General features: G+C 52.5%; 3 protein-coding genes across 3 annotated transcripts; 2 read left to right on the forward strand and 1 right to left on the reverse strand.

The window, feature by feature from the left end:
• The first annotated feature begins 383 nt into the window (after positions 1-383).
• On the forward strand, positions 384-8117 carry V8C40DRAFT_255716 (bifunctional carbamoylphosphate synthetase/aspartate transcarbamylase). The gene is made up of 3 exons (XM_083218115.1): positions 384-1345; positions 1419-7465; positions 7522-8117. The coding sequence occupies exons 1-3, from the start codon at positions 751-753 to the stop codon at positions 7579-7581; spliced, it is 6702 nt and encodes a 2233-aa protein (XP_083068564.1). The 5' UTR covers positions 384-750; the 3' UTR covers positions 7582-8117.
• Positions 8118-8409: 292 nt separating this feature from the next.
• V8C40DRAFT_255719 (pyridoxamine 5'-phosphate oxidase) lies at positions 8410-9972 on the forward strand. The gene is made up of 2 exons (XM_083218116.1): positions 8410-8765; positions 8926-9972. The coding sequence occupies exons 1-2, from the start codon at positions 8654-8656 to the stop codon at positions 9696-9698; spliced, it is 885 nt and encodes a 294-aa protein (XP_083068565.1). The 5' UTR covers positions 8410-8653; the 3' UTR covers positions 9699-9972.
• On the reverse strand, positions 9896-12015 carry V8C40DRAFT_255724 (uncharacterized protein). The gene is made up of 2 exons (XM_083218117.1): positions 11345-12015; positions 9896-11105 (listed from the first exon to the last, which is right to left on the reverse strand). Exons 1-2 carry the CDS (start codon positions 11529-11531, stop codon positions 10435-10437), a joined length of 858 nt encoding a protein of 285 aa, XP_083068566.1. The 5' UTR covers positions 11532-12015; the 3' UTR covers positions 9896-10434.
• Positions 12016-16613: the final 4598 nt, after the last annotated feature.

Below are 16613 nucleotides of genomic sequence, written 5' to 3' on the forward strand. Positions count from 1 at the left end.
ATCGTATCTCGTATGAACCGAAGAGGCAACAATGAATCCATCACCGATGGAGGGGTCAATCTTATTCGATCCATTGAATTTTTTTTTCTTTTGGGGGTCCCAGGGCCGCTGCGGGGTCCGTTTAGTGCGTGGGCTTCTGAAGGAATACCACGCAAACGCCTGCAAACATCCATCATAGGCAATCTAGAGCCCCCCGAGCAGCGCCGTCATTGGCCCATCTGGCTGGTGGCGGTGGAACGGGCGCTGTGATCTCAGCTGCATTGGCCAATGGCGAGGCGCTGGCTCTCAACATTTCGAGGCTAATCCGCGCCAGTCATGGCTTGATGATGGTATTGATTGGCAAGAGGAAAAAAAAAATAAGATGGTGTCAAATCCGCCGAGATTTTTTTTTCTCTTCCTTTCCTTTCTTCTTCCTCCTCCTCAACTACGGCAAGAGCATCCTTCAAGCTTCTTTCTTTCTCTCCATACTCTCTGAAGGACGCCTTGCAATTGTTGAGGAAGCAGATGACAGCGAGGTAGCTTTTGACCTGCCCGGGAGAAGCTCTGAAAACGAGTTTTTCGTGTCAGTCGCCAGCAAACCTTCGCCCCTCACTTTCTCTTCATCACCATCTTTTGCCCCGCCTTGGGTATCGTCAGTAACAAGACAGCTGGGGAAAAAGCTTCTTGAACGGCGAAAAATCAGGAGTTGCTTTCTGCTGAACCTCAATCACACAAAAGAGGAAAAGAAAACAACCTTTTACACCAAAAAACATGGCTGTTCAGCTCCTCAAGCCCGCCTCGGCCAGCTATGGCAGCAGCGAGCGCCTCGTCTGCCTTGAGCTCGAGGATGGCTCAACCTACCAGGGTTACAGCTTCGGTGCTGAGAAGAGCATCGCCGGAGAGCTGGTTTTCCAGACCGGCATGGTGGGCTACCCCGAATCCATCACAGACCCCTCATATCGCGGCCAGATCCTCGTCATCACCTTTCCCTTAGTCGGAAACTATGGTGTCCCTTCGCGGGAGACGCTGGACGAGCTGCTCGGCGACCTGCCTGCCCACTTTGAGTCGTCCCAGATTCACATTGCCGGTCTTGTTACCGCTTCTTACTGCGGCGAGGACTTCTCCCACTTCCTCGCTACCTCCTCCCTGGGCACATGGCTCAAGGAGCAGGGCGTTCCCGCCATGTATGGCGTCGACACCAGAGCCTTGACCAAGCGGATCCGTGAAAAGGGTAGCATGCTGGGCAAGATGAGACTTGCCAGCATTGCCGCTGCTGGCAACGGCGCCGCCAATGGCCTCGCCTCTCTCGACGAATTCGAGGCAATTGACTGGGTAAACCCAAACACACAGAACTTGGTGGCACAGGGTGAGTTTCCCCATCTGCCTCCCTCTTTACTAGATAAACCCACAAAAAGACAATATGCTCATGCCTTTCGTAGTATCCGTCAAGGAGCCCAAGTTGTATAAGCCTCCCGCGTCCGTTGTTGCTCGCAAGCATCCCTCCGGCCGGACAATCCGTGTTCTCTGTGTCGATGTTGGTATGAAGTACAACCAGCTTCGATGCTTCCTCAAGCGAGGTGTCGAAGTCGTAGTTGTCCCTTGGGACTACGATCTGGCCAAGGCTGCCGGTGAAGAGTACGACGGTCTCTTCATCTCCAACGGTCCTGGTGACCCAGCTGTCCTTGAGAGCACTGCCAAGAACATTGCTGCCGTCATGGAGACCAACAAGATCCCCATCTTCGGCATCTGCTTGGGCCACCAGCTCATGGCCCGCGCTTCTGGTGCAAAGACCGCCAAGATGAAGTTTGGTAACCGCGGCCACAACATTCCCTGCACAAGCATGGTCACTGGAAAGTGCCACATCACTTCCCAGAACCACGGTTTCGCTGTGGATGCCGCCAGCCTGCCCACCGGCTGGACAGAGCTCTTCGTCAACGCCAACGATGGCAGCAACGAGGGTATCATGCACGTTGAGAAGCCATACTTTAGCGTCCAGTTCCACCCCGAGAGCACCCCTGGCCCTCGCGACACAGAGTATCTCTTTGACGTCTTCATTGACACCATGGCCAACTGCGCTGAGAACCCTGCTCTTCTCAAGGCTCCCGTCGCTTTCCCCGGCGGAACCATTGCGGAGAACGAGAGGCTTCACCCTCGGGTTTCTGTCAAGAAGGTCCTTGTTCTTGGCAGTGGTGGTCTCAGCATTGGCCAGGCTGGCGAGTTCGACTACTCTGGTAGCCAGGCCATCAAGGCTCTCAAGGAGGAAGGCATCTACACTGTCCTCATCAACCCCAACATTGCCACCATTCAAACCTCAAAGGGCTTGGCCGACAAGGTCTACTTCCTGCCTGTCAACGCCGAGTTCGTCCGAAAGGTCATCCTGTATGAGCGACCAGATGCCATCTACGTCACTTTCGGTGGCCAGACTGCTCTGCAGGTCGGTATCCAACTCAAGGATGAGTTTGAGAGCCTTGGTGTCAAGGTTCTGGGTACCCCCATCGACACCATCATCACCACCGAGGACCGAGAGCTCTTTGCCCGAAGCATGGACTCCATTGGCGAAAAGTGCGCCAAGTCAGCCTCAGCCAGCAATGTGGATGAAGCTCTCCATGTCGTCAAGGACATTGGCTTCCCCGTCATTGTCCGTGCCGCCTATGCCCTGGGTGGTCTTGGCAGTGGTTTCGCCAACAATGAGCAGGAGCTGCTGGATCTCTGCCACAAGGCATTCGCCGCCAGTCCTCAAGTCCTGATTGAGCGAAGTATGAAGGGATGGAAAGAAATCGAATATGAAGTTGTTCGAGATGCCCAGGACAACTGCATTACTGTCTGTAACATGGAGAACTTTGACCCTCTTGGTATCCACACTGGTGATTCCATCGTGGTCGCCCCCTCCCAGACCCTCTCAGATGAAGACTACAACATGCTCCGAACAACGGCCGTCAATGTCATTCGACACCTTGGCGTTGTCGGTGAGTGTAACATTCAGTATGCTCTGAACCCCTTCTCTCGGGAGTACTGCATTATTGAGGTCAACGCTCGATTGTCCCGATCCTCTGCCTTGGCCTCCAAGGCCACAGGTTATCCCTTGGCCTTTATTGCCGCCAAGCTGGGTCTTGGAATTCCTCTCAAGGAGATTAAGAACTCGGTGACCAAGGTTACTTGCGCCTGCTTCGAGCCTTCTCTCGACTACGTTGTCGTCAAGATGCCCAGATGGGACTTGAAGAAGTTCACTCGTGTCTCCACCCAGCTCGGATCTTCCATGAAGAGTGTCGGTGAAGTCATGAGCATTGGTCGCTCGTTTGAAGAAGCCATTCAAAAGGCTATCCGAGCCATCGACTTCCACAACCTTGGCTTCAACGAGACCAAGGCTCTCATGAGCATCGATGACGAGCTGCAGACGCCCTCTGACCAGCGTCTGTTTGCCATTGCCAACGCCATGCACCAGGGCTACTCCGTCGACAAGATTTGGGAAATGACCCGAATTGACAAGTGGTTCCTCCGAAAGCTCAAGGGACTGAGCGATTTCTCCAAGCAAATGACTCAGTTCACCACCGTCGATATTGCACAGAACCCCAGCATCCTTCTGCAAGCCAAGCGTCTGGGTTTCTGCGACCGACAGCTAGCCAAGTTCTGGAGCTCCAACGAAATCGCTGTCCGCCGCCTCAGGCTTGACGCTGGCATCCAGCCCTTTGTCAAGCAGATTGACACGGTTGCTGCCGAGTTCCCTGCCTTTACCAACTACCTGTACCTCACCTACAACGCGTCTGAGCACGATGTCGACTTTGAGGACCATGGTGTCATGGTTCTCGGCTCTGGTGTGTACCGTATCGGCTCGTCTGTCGAGTTCGATTGGTGCTCTGTCCGTGCCATCCGTACCCTGCGAGCCACCGGCCACAAGACCATCATGGTCAACTACAACCCAGAGACGGTGAGCACAGATTACGACGAGGCGGACAAGCTGTACTTTGAGAACATCACGCTCGAGACGGTTCTGGACATTTACCAGCTGGAGAATGCACACGGCGTTCTTGGTGCCATGGGTGGCCAGACCCCCAACAACATTGCCCTTCCTCTGCATCGCGCTGGAGTCAAGGTGCTGGGTACCTCTCCCGAGATGATTGATACCGCTGAGAACCGATACAAGTTCTCTCGTATGCTGGACCGAATCGGCGTCGACCAGCCTACCTGGAAGGAGCTTACTAGCTTTGAGGAGGCCAGGGCTTTCTGCCAGGCAGTCTCCTACCCTGTGCTGGTCCGCCCTTCATACGTCCTTTCTGGCGCTGCCATGAACACTGTTTACTCTGAGAAGGACCTGGAGAGCTACCTGGCCCAGGCTGCCGAGGTCTCTCGCGAGCACCCAGTCGTCATTACCAAGTACATTGAGAACGCAAAGGAGATTGAGATGGACGCTGTCGCCAAGGACGGTGTTATGGTCGGTCACTTCATTTCCGAGCACGTGGAGAACGCTGGTGTTCACTCCGGTGACGCCACGCTAATCCTGCCCCCTCAGGATCTTGAGCGCACCACTATCGATCGCATTGTGGAGGCCACTCGCAAGATTGGTGCCGCCCTGAACGTGACTGGCCCCTTCAACATCCAGTTCATTGCCAAGGACAACGACATCAAGGTCATTGAGTGTAACGTCCGAGCTTCCCGCTCGTTCCCATTCGTTTCCAAGACCATGGGTGTTGACCTCATCGAGATGGCCACCAAGGCCATCATGAACCAGCCCTTCCAGGAGTACCCTCCCACGGATATTCCTCCCGACTGCGTTGGTGTCAAGGTGCCTCAGTTCAGTTTCTCTCGTCTCTCCGGCGCCGACCCCGTCCTTGGTGTCGAAATGGCTTCTACTGGTGAAGTTGCCTGCTTTGGTGTCGACAAGAACGAGGCATACCTCAAGGCTCTCCTGTCCACTGGATTCAAGATCCCCAAGAAGAACATTCTGCTGTCCATTGGTTCGTACAAGGACAAGAAGGAGATGTTGCCGTCGGTGCAGAAGCTGCAGAAGATTGGCTACAAACTGTTTGCCACCGCTGGTACCGCCGATTTCTTGCAGGAGCACGGAGTTCCCGTCCAGTACCTCGAAGTCCTCGGTAAGGAGGAGGACAAGGAATCGGAGTTTTCTCTCACTCAGCACCTGTCCAAGAACACAATTGATCTGTACATCAACCTGCCTTCCAACAACAAGTACCGCCGCCCGGCCAACTACATGAGCAAGGGTTACCAGACTCGTCGTATGGCTGTTGACTACCAGATCCCCCTGGTTACCAACGTCAAGAACGCCAAGATTCTGATTGAGGCCATTGCCCGAAGCTTCGAGCTCAATGTTGCCAAGCGCGATTACCAGACTAGCCACAAGACGGTTGTCCTGCCCGGCCTGGTCAACGTTGCAGCCTTTGTTCCCGGACTTGTCACCCCCCAGAGCCACGACATGGAGGTTGTCACCAAGGCCTCCATCGCTGCGGGCTTCAGCATGATCCGCGTCATGCCTCTCGGCCTCGAGGGTGCCATCACTGACGCCATCACTCTGAGGGCTGCTCAGCAGAACAGCAAGCTCGGCGACTTCTGCGACTACAACCTGTCTGTCTCTGCCACTTCGGAGAACGACAGCCAGATCAGCGCCCTTGCCGGTGAAGTCGGCTCCCTCTTCATCCCCTTCAACCACTTGTCTGGCAACATTAGCAAGGTGGCTGCCGTCACTGCCCACTTTGACGCCTGGCCGACGCACAAGGTCATTGTGACCGATGCCAAGCTGACTGACCTGGCGTCGATCCTGTTGCTTGCTTCGCTGCACAACCGCCGCATTCACGTTACTTCGGTTACGAACAAGGACGACATTCGGCTGATTGCGCTGTCCAAGGCCAAGGGTCTGCGTGTTTCCTGCGACGTCTCCATCTACTCTCTCTACCTGTCTACCAAGGACTACCCTGAGCTTGACCGACTCCTCCCCACCCCCGAGGACCAGGCTGCTCTCTGGGAGAACATGGCACACATTGACGTCTTCTCCGTCGGAAGCCTGCCTTACCAGCTCGCCGAGTCCCTGGGCCACAAGGCTGACACATCCAGCGGCGTTGCGGATGCCCTTCCGCTGCTGCTGACCTCTGTCACCGAGGGCAAGCTGACAGTTGACGACCTCAAGGAGAAGCTTTACCAGAACCCCATGGAGATCTTTGAGCTCCATGATCAGGTCGGTACCAGCATCGAGGTTGAGATTGATCGTCCTTACCAGGTTCTCCCCGGCAGCGTGTGGTCGCCGTTTGAGGGCCGTGTGATGCGCGGATCTGTCCGCAGGGTCACTTTCCAGGACGCCACCGTCTGCTTGGACGGTGAGCTCCTGCCGGTGCCCCCCAAGGGCAAGGATATGTCTTCGCACAACATTCCTCGGGACATCCCCGTCTCTCCCCCTCTGAAGCCCGCCATGGGCCTCATTACCCAGGTCACCGAGAGCCCCAAGCCCAGACAGCAGGCCGCGTTCAGCAGCCCCAAGATTGCGGCTAGGTTCCGCAACATGGAGGGACTGGGCTCGCCCGCCAGACTGGGAAGCGCCGTGGATGAGTTGGGTCTGTCTCTGTCACCCCAGCCCGCCGCCAGCTCCCCTCTCCAGCAGCTGCTGTCGCAGCCCAACTCGTTCAAGAACTCTCACGTTCTGTCTGTGAAGCAGTATACCCGAGCTGACCTGCACTTGCTCTTTACTGTTGCCCAGGAGATGCGACTTGGCGTTCAGCGTGAGGGCGTCTTGAACGTCCTCCGCGGACGTGTTCTCTGCACACTCTTCTACGAGCCCTCTACTCGCACCTCGGCTTCGTTTGATGCTGCCATGCAGAGACTTGGCGGACGCACCATTGCGATTTCGACCTCCAGCTCGTCTGTTCAGAAGGGCGAGACGCTGCAGGACACTCTGCGAACGCTGGCCTGCTACGGAGATGCAGTTGTCTTGCGCCACCCCCAGGAAACCTCTGTGGACATTGCAGACAAGTACTGCCCCGTCCCGGTTGTCAACGGCGGAAACGGTAGCAAGGAGCACCCGACCCAGGCATTCCTCGACCTCTTCACCATCCGTGAGGAGCTGGGTACTGTTCAGGGTCTGACCATTACCTTCCTGGGTGATCTCCTGTATGGCCGACCTGTTCACTCGCTGGTGTACCTGCTCCAGCACTACCAGGTCAAGGTCCAGCTGGTGTCCCCCAAGGCTCTGTCTCTCCCTGCCAAGGTGAGAGAGCAGCTGATTGCATCAGGACAGCTCCTGGTTGAGTCTGAGACTCTGACACCCGAGATCCTGGCCCGCAGTGACGTCCTGTACTGCACGCGTGTTCAGAAGGAGCGGTTCGAGAGCGTGGAGGCTTATGAGAAGGTCAAGGATTCATACCGCGTGGATAACGCTACGCTGAAGAATGCCAAGAGCTCCATGGTTGTGTTGCACCCTCTGCCCAGGAATGAGGAGGTGGCTGAGGAGGTGGACTTTGACCAGAGGGCGGCGTACTTTAGACAGGTAAGCACAACTCCCCAGCGAAATGAGGAGGTGAATTGGCTAACATTGATTTACAGATGCGGTATGGTCTTTACTGCAGGATGGCGCTCCTGGCACTTGTTATGGCTAGCTCGTAAAGAGGCTATATGTTGTCAGACGCGGCGGCGCATTTTCCCAAAGACTGTACAGAGTAGATTTTCTTTCGTTTCGGTTTTCACTTTCGATGGTTTCTTTTGGGTGGAAGGCGAACATTTCGGTTTATTCAAAAAGGCGGTATGATGTAGAAGGTTATTTCTTATTCTTTTTCCCGGACGTTACGTGTTAGAGTACGTCCTAGGTATAAAACCCGTATTTCAGCAAAGGGCAACATTTGCTTCATTTGGAGGGTTTTTTGGGTTTGTGTGGCGTTGAAGCCAACGGACCGTAGATGATATTCGTATGATACCCAATAAACATGTTTGTATACGCATACGTATTTTTATACGTATGCGTATGTGCGTACGTATGTACGTATGTGCGTTCCGTGCGTTTTGCGTGTATGTGTGTTTTGTATGTGTGTGTGTTTTGTATGTAGGTTTATTTGAGAGGTGAGTTTTGTATACATCTTTACAGGTATGTTTATTTCGACAGTTTTTTCAAGCATCAGCAATTGTAGAATTCAACACTCTAGAACAACGAGTATACAGCTCTTAGGAGCTTCAAAAAGAGGTGATTAATTTCACTTAATCAAGCCGTTGAAACAAATCAACAGCCTCAAATGGTAGCGCACAAGACTCCAGCTGTTCATCAATAGATGCTTTGTCATCCAAAACACTGGCTTTTCAGTGGAGAACCTGGCAACGTCCAGCGTCCAATTGGCTAAAGCACCAATCAAGACGGAAGTACAGTCTACTCACGGTTTTGCTACTGCAATCATGGGAAAAAAGTGTAGAAGCTACACAATTCCCAGATCCCCACGGCTAAAAGCGCCTCATTCGATTTCGAGAGCGTCATGCAATCGGACGGCTGTCCCACTTTTAGCACCTTCTTTCCCTCAAATTCTAAGAACTTCATTTACTCAATCCATGATCATGATTCACTACCTATACTCAAACTCATAATCTCGTAATAATCCGTCTATTTTAAAATCTCATCACAGCTTTTGCTCCTACTTTCTTTTTAAGGGAGGGGGGATCAGCTTTAAGTTACTGGCTGCATCTCTCGATTTTGATGAGATATTCAGGCTTGCGATATTTCGCTTCGACGGCCACGACGAGGACGAGGATGGCTTTGTATCGCCGGCCTTCGACGGTGCTCACCACTGAGGAGGAGAAGCTGATTTGTACGTCTCTTTCACTGTGTTCATGTCCATGTCTGTGTCTCTCTACCTCATTCTCACTCACTCATCACATCCTCTCATGACTCATCCCCTCAACACCACAACTCAACCATCACCACCCCATCATACAGCATCATATAAACTAACACTCCTCAAAAAACAGTCGCCCCAGCAGGCCACCACCCCCACGGCCAAGCCCCCCAATTCACCCTCTCCCAACTCCACCGCTCCGACCTCGACCCAACTTCCCCCATCCCCCAATTCAACGCCTGGTTCTCCCTCGCCCAGCGCACCCCGTCCATCTCCCAGCCCGAAGCATGCACCTTGTCCACCGCCCACCTCCCCTCCGGCCGCGTCTCCTCCCGCATCGTCTACCTCAAGGAGCTCGACCCCCACGGTTTCGTCATGTACACTAACCTCGGCACCTCGCGTAAGGCGCATGATTTGCAGACAAACCCGCACGCCAGCCTCGTCTTCTACTGGCCACCCTTGCAGAGGCAGGTTCGTGTCGAGGGTATTACGGAGACGAATTCCCGGGAGGAGAGCCAGACGTACTTTGATACTCGCGTGAGGGGAAGTCGTATTGGAGCTTGGGCGAGTCGTCAGTCTGCCGTGCTCAAGCCCCAGCCCTCAGCGAAGCAGCCAGAATCTGGATCCGAGGCGCTGGTAAACGGCACGGATGCCACCACTAATCCAGAGTACGAGGACGACGGCAGAGCCCAGCTGGAAGGCTGGGTCAAGGAAGTCGAAGAGCGCTTCAAGGGCCAGGACAAGATCCCCGTGCCTGACTTCTGGGGCGGTCTGCGTCTAGTCCCCCAGCGCGTCGAGTTCTGGCAGGGCAGGGAGAGCAGGTTGCACGATCGCTTCGTGTACGAGTGGGAGGAGGGCGAGGATGGAAAGGAGGGCAAGTGGCGTTTGGAGAGACTGAGTCCTTGATTCTGCAAAGTCATCCCCGACATAATACACTACATGCTCTCTATATACATGTAATTTTAGAAAAAATGCAACACGTCTGGCATAGAATGCACTAATACAAGGCTCTTGGGTGAAAGAAAAAGGGGAGCAGATAACACAAGAGAGTCACAAAAGAAAAAACAAAGTTCAGATCAAGATAGTTATGGAAAAAATATCATATTGGGTATATCATATGCCCCCCTTCTATAGGAGGCATAAAGTGATTACTATGCTCAGTATCCAAAATACAAAAGCTATGTAGCTACTAACTAACAGGATATAAAGTGGTATAAAGAGATGGGTGTCCCATCCAAAAACAGTCATATCCAACTCAGAACCCTCCCAAGTTATGATTCCCAAAAGGCCTTTTTCAGAGTCCCAGGGGTACATCCATCAGGATCATACCATGCTAGTGACTCTAAAAGTCCCAATAAAAAATAAAAGAAGATCCCTCAACCCAGTGAGCCGAATGTCAGGCCACTATTGCTCCACGCTTGCAATTCTCCAAAACGCCCTTGTAAATATGCTCATGTCCTCAACATGCTAATAAAAGGAATAACAAAAATGCCGGATATTAGAAAAAATGAATAAATGCCCATCGCTTTGTCAAATGACTCGTCAAGTATGCCGAAAACAAAATATGGATAACTTTCCAGCTTTGCGGGATATTCAGCTGAAACATCACCGTTTCCTCTTTTTTTGCGCTGCCCCCACATCTTCACAGGCCAAACCCCACGCCAACCGTCGTCTTGGATCGGGTGTGGCTCGGCACAAACTCGCAGTCGCTGCTCGCTGCACTATCCGGAGGCGTGAGTTGGCGAGCAGGCTTCCACCGTGAGCCAGACTCCAGTTCAGCGGCAAGCTGCATGTCAACCATGGCGTCGGTAAGGCAGTCGTCGTCGCAGAGCGGCAGGATGCGATAGTCCAAGCTCTCCATGATGCACCGCTCCGTGACGTTGAGCTGGTCGTTGGACCACAGGCCGCGGCCCCACGCAAGACGGTAGAACTGCGGTGGCTGCTGCGGATCCTGCGTGAACTTGGCCGCGATGACAAGCGCAGCCAGGATGATGATTTCGGGACGTACGGAGTCGATGTGAAGCTGCCGGCGAGGAGCGTCGCGCGGCGTCGATGGGAGAGAGTGTCGCTTGATGAGGGATGGTGATGCCGCGGCCGAGTCGACATCGTCAGGGTGCAGCGGGCACGACAGCGGGCACGACAGCCGCCACGTGCGGGCAAACTTTGTGTCGAGACTGTCGAGAATGCAGACCGCCAGGGCCAGCATCTCCATGGTCAGGTCGGCCCTCGACAGCATGGCCTGGACAAAGGGCACCGATGCGCTCGCCAGCGACGCCGATGCGGGAATCAGATTGACAAGATGGATGGCGGGACCTGCAACCAAGAACTGTTAGCAAAAACTTGATTCGCCCAGGCAAAGCGGCAATGCAGATGCAAGCCCTAGGTTGCAGTCGGATTACTCCGTATTCCGCCTTTCCGTGTCCCCATCCATGCAGCCAGCCAAGACAAGACGGTACAGGGCACAGCAGAGCAGGACAGGACAGGACAGGACAGGACAGGACAGGACAGGACAGAGCATAGCTCGTAAAACAAGCATTTCCGAAAAAACTCACCTCGGTATCGCGGATTTAGCGTCTCATCGCCCTCGAGCGATTGGTATTGGTCCACGCTCGCCTTGCTCAGGGTCGGCGGCGGTGTGGGCAGCCTGGACAGGGGCCGGTAGGTGAAAGTGCGCTCATAGTCGGAATCGTCGTCGTCATCTGCCGCAAAGCGAACGTCACGGTTACCTCGTCGCTGCATCGTTGCGGTGTTGAGCTGCGGTTGCGTTTCCGATCTGGTGTGGTGCGAATCGGGTAGGGCCGCTTCCCATTGTTTGCAGTGCAAAGAAAGACAGACGCCTCTTGACCAGAAAACCCCAGGTATCACAAAATATCCGCCTTGATTTCCTTGCTCTTGTAGTAATTTTTTCTGGATATCTTCTGATCTTCCGCTTTTATTTTTCTTCTTTTCTTTCTTGTCTGTTTTGTCGTTTTCGTCGTCGTCGTCTTTGCGTGTGTGGTGCGTGGGGGATAGACCCTGAAATAAGTAGTCCAGAAGCAAGAACAGTACAGTAGCGGTAGCTGATCACGCGAGCAAAGGGGGCAGAGATGCAAACGATCAATGCCAGCAACAGTAACAAAGCGAGCGGAGGAGCAGTGAATCGAATCGAGCCGAGCAAGACGCAAGTTTGGAAGATCGGTGTGCTAGATATATGAAATCAACGACAGCCGTTACAGGGGACCCCCCTCCCGCTCCGTGCTAGGAGAAAGCTCGCCCGCGCTCATGTTTCTTCGTCTCTAAGGATAAGGCTGAGTCGCTGCTGACTCCAGTGGAGGCGATGCCAAGGCCAGGGAGCCCAGTGACGGTGCGGTGGCGCACCCGCTAGAGCCGCTAAAGTGCCAGCGGAGAGAACGCCAGAAACAACCACGCTAGGGCACTTTCCAGGGGGCTGTTCCAGCGAATAGACGCCTCTCCGCCGCGAGCACAGACCCAAGATCATTCAAGGGATGCGGCGGCCAAGCTGCGTCAAGCTGCGAGGTTAGAGTAGGTACTTGCTCGCAGTGGCATTCGGCTATGCGATGCGCAGGTACCTGTTCATCGACCCGTAAGGGGAATTGCTTGACAGTAGCATTGTTGATCAATCATTGCAAGCGGTTTCGTTTGCCAGCCCGAGACCCTTCGTGCTGCTGCAGGTGAGATTTGGGCATGTGAGATTTTGCTCAATGAGGAGCGGCCAAATCCAAAGCTTATTTGCTCACCAATCTTTGTCGTTCCAAGTCATCCCCTTCTATTCTTAGCCGTCGCCATCTCCGGCTTCACATGTTTGGAGCACGGGCTGCGTCGCACGGCGTGTCACACAAGGCGTCACGGGAAGGAATAAAGAACATTGAACGAGGCACGCTCCGATGTCTTCATGTTGGGGCCAAGCAGTGTTCGGGAGCAGCTGCATGTCTGGATGCCAGAACTCCCTGGAGATGCCGTCCACAAGCTTCCCCTCCGTGCCACTGCGCGCGCAACACGCCAATCCCGTCATCGAAGTCATCTTATCGACCAAATTTGAGTACGTAAATGCCTTCGGTCCAGAATTGAAAAGCGCCTGCAAACTGCAGGTACACCCATCGGTGAACCACCATGAGCATGGCAACCCTTGCATGCCATGCCATCGATTATGACATGTCCTCCGAGTCTGAATAGGCTGTAGCAGGCGGTGAATACAGAATTTGTCGTGCTCCAAGGATCACCTTCGCTTACAAGCACCCCGTACATCTCCGTGCATCTTCCAGATCGCGGTTCATTTGGTCTTCAACATGCATCTTGGCATCTCCCTGCCGTTATCAACTCAAGCCCAATCCAGTGCAGCGTGTCTGGCGGCCCCCTTTTTCGGCTTCTAGACGGTTTAAACGTCATGATCCCTGACAAGCCAACCAGTGAATACGAGCCCCCTCTAGTCTCTGCTGCTTCGGCTCGTACGAGAAGCGCCGTTATGGCCGTCCGTGGTTTGGAAACAGTGCGTGCTAAAGCGTGATTTACCGCTCTGCCGACTGGTCTTGACCACCGTCTGCACGCGACTTTCTTCCCACGGTGGAGACGCGGCGAACAAACACCATTGACCCCTTTAATTGTGAATTTTCGTCACGTCCCGGAGCAAAGAGGGTGCCGGGATCCCGTTAATTCCAGCTTGGAAGCTTTTTCGTGGCATTCTTCCTTGGCTATTCCAAGCTCATATTTTTGGAAATCGGATTTCGTTTTTAGCTCACTCCGCCTTGGGCCAGCTAACCATGAAAGCGAGATTGCTTTGCTAGCCGATCAATCAGCTTATAAGCTAGATTAATATCTCCCCTCTTGGCAGTTTCAACGACCCCTTGCAGCAAGATGACGAGAGAGCTCGAATTCCATATGTCGATTGTATCAGTGGTCGTGGTTGTAGTAGTAATCAATGGACAAAAATGTTAAACCCTGTGGCCCGCTAACATTGTGCGACGGATACGGAGCGTATGATGATGACTGTCTCACAAAACTTTTTTTTTTGTGCGCGGGATGTTGTGTAGCGGTGGCAAAAGGGAAATCGAATAGAATCCGAACAGAAGCTTCCTAGTCAATGAATGATACTGTATGGAGTTCGGAGTCGAATCTTGCAAGCGATGTCAGTCTGGAGAGAACGGTGGACCCAGAGTTAGCTCAGGTTGGATTGCCTCGATTTGGACCCCGTTGCCGATGCTGCCGCGGATCATTTGGGCGCCGGGGCCATCTAAATTCTGGTAGCAGATTCGGGGAAAAGAAATTGGCTGATATCGCACGAGGAAGAGTGGTTGGTGTATCCGGCACCTGCAGTGAGGCTGAGTTGGGATGGCGGGGCGGCTGTAAATTGTAATGCGAGTGTTCGGCATCTGGGTTTGCCGTGGGAATAATAGGAGATGCCAAGGACTTACACAAAATTACCCAAAGGGGAACACGGAGGTGAAGATGTGAAAAGGGACAAGATGGAAGATGGAGGCGAGATTTGGAACTCAATTTTGAGGCGGAAACTCTGGTAAGAGGAGTAACAAACGGGAAGGTGTCGTCTATCTCTGTTCCTGCCATTGCAATAGGGCATCCAGGAGTACCATGTATCATGTATCATGTATCATGCATTTGCTAAGGTACGTACCAGATCCAATACAGGTACTAAGAATGTCGATAATAGCAGATACTCGAAGAAACAGGTGCGATCAGATGAAAGATGTAGACTTCTTCTGTATCTCGTTACACTATAAGTAGCCAGTGAATTTCTAGATCTTCATCACTTCCTTTGAAGAGCATTATTAATACGAATACCTAGTAGTCTCTTCGTACCAAGGAATTCAAGGTTGTGAATCTGGGTACATGCGAAAGAGAGGTACTTTTCTTATGTCATCACCAACCAAAGCTCAAGAACTGGAAGCTCTCTATATACACGCTCGAACATCTTTCAGGCTTCTTCTTCTCATCATTGGCACTGGGCAATGAACCCCATCATAGATCACAGGCATAGTACCGTCAAACCGTCACCGTCGAGAACTCGCCGTTCAGAAACGGTATACACACTTACACTCACATAGGAACTAACACTCCATGAGCATCCAATAGGCAAGCTTCTAACGTGAGTATTTTTTACAAGCATCAACCAAGCCCTACTTCAAGACAGCAAAAGACGGCAGTGGAGATGCTGGACCTCTCCAGGAAGCACAGTGGAGATCTCAATGGCTCCTCTTTTGTTCCATTGACCAAAGCCCAAAGACCCAAAGACCACAGGCGTGCTTACTTACATGTCACCTCCCTCACCCGCGTGACGATGCCAGTGACTCCATCGTGAGCAGCCGCAAGCCGCAATCACACACACATGCACATATGACTGGACACAAACGAAAACCATGCAAACACAAACACTTTCTCCCATTCCCCCATCCCACAACATTCGACGTGGCTGCTCGTGGCTCGCGGCCTTAATTTCGGTGAGCCACTTAGCGTAGGCATATTTCACACTCAGCTCGTCGCACTAGTCCGTCCTCCCGCATCACGGACATCAACGCCACGGGCTTGTCAGATGCTTGTTGGCAAGCCGCCTCACTTTTTTGGCAGGTCAGCCGCAAAAACGCCATGGCCGCTTTGGACCCTGGGGCTAAGCACGGATCGAGTAGCAGCCCTGACTTTTTGACGTATATGCGAACTTTCTGTTGAGTGCGTGATACATATCACATTGCAGCTCTATAGTTTGGCAATTTTGTTACGAGTCGTACGAGCTAATGAAGATGAATGAGGCGCTGATATGAAGTTTGCGTCAAATATTTTCATTATTTCTCACTCAGTGAATTCTAGGCGCGCCCAGATGCCTTGTGTGGAATGGCCTCGACTCAGTCCTTATTTTAGACACGTAGGACTCTGCATTATGTGACATATCCACTCCAATAATGGTATGAAACACCTCATAATTCAAGGCAAGTGTAGCGCCGTAGGATTGGACATGGCTCTCATATCCACTGTGACAGAATGACTGCTCACATCAGCTTCTCCTCAACTTATAGCTTAGCCTGTTCGCCAATGAATACTTCAAAATGATGAACAAGGTGTTTACGAAGAGGCTGTAATCCGAATTTGTGGCGAGGAGACAACATTGTTCCCCATTCATATATTTACAGCCATCTATAACATATTTAGGACATGGGCATGTGCTTAGGGCATAACAGGATCAGAGTAAGCTTGTCATCGTCCAATCCAACAATGCGCCACTATCATACAAGTCATCTTCGAAATCTCATTGGGTAGTCCAATTCTGACGTTGGCCATCCGTGGCTGTGAAATCTCTGGTCCATATTTTGGGCTCTGTGTGCTGGATGTAGCTACACATCCTATTGCTTTTTTATGTGGTTGTATAAACGTAGTCTTACTCTTGCCAGAAGTCTGGATCACAAAGAGGACAGGAATGGAGACAGACAGGTCATTGGATAGTACGATGTATAGTAAAGACTGTATCTACTTCTGAGACCTCTCTCTTTTATAGTCCCATTCTAAGCCCCAAACCCCAACTTTGAGTCTGGATGCATTCTTTCACCTATCGGGCTCCGAGGCTCCTGACAACTCTTCAGCTTGAATTAGCCTTCGCTAGGGGCGTCTGCTGAAAGTATTTATTATAAAATATGAAGTTATTAGTGAAGCGCGTACAAAGGTTTTGAAATTTGTCTGAGTTAACAACTTGTCGTAACGCATGATCCAATATCACGCTATACCCAGCCCTTGTATTGGGACAAAGATTTCAGCTCTACAAATATAAGCCGGGCCATTTTAACGCCAGCAGCCTATAGCGTATGGCAGATAAAGGTGAACGAT

This window comes from Trichoderma camerunense (assembly GCF_050948025.1).
Source record: "Trichoderma camerunense strain CBS 138272 chromosome Unknown V8C40scaffold_21, whole genome shotgun sequence".
NCBI classification, from domain to species: Eukaryota; Fungi; Ascomycota; class Sordariomycetes; order Hypocreales; family Hypocreaceae; genus Trichoderma; species Trichoderma camerunense.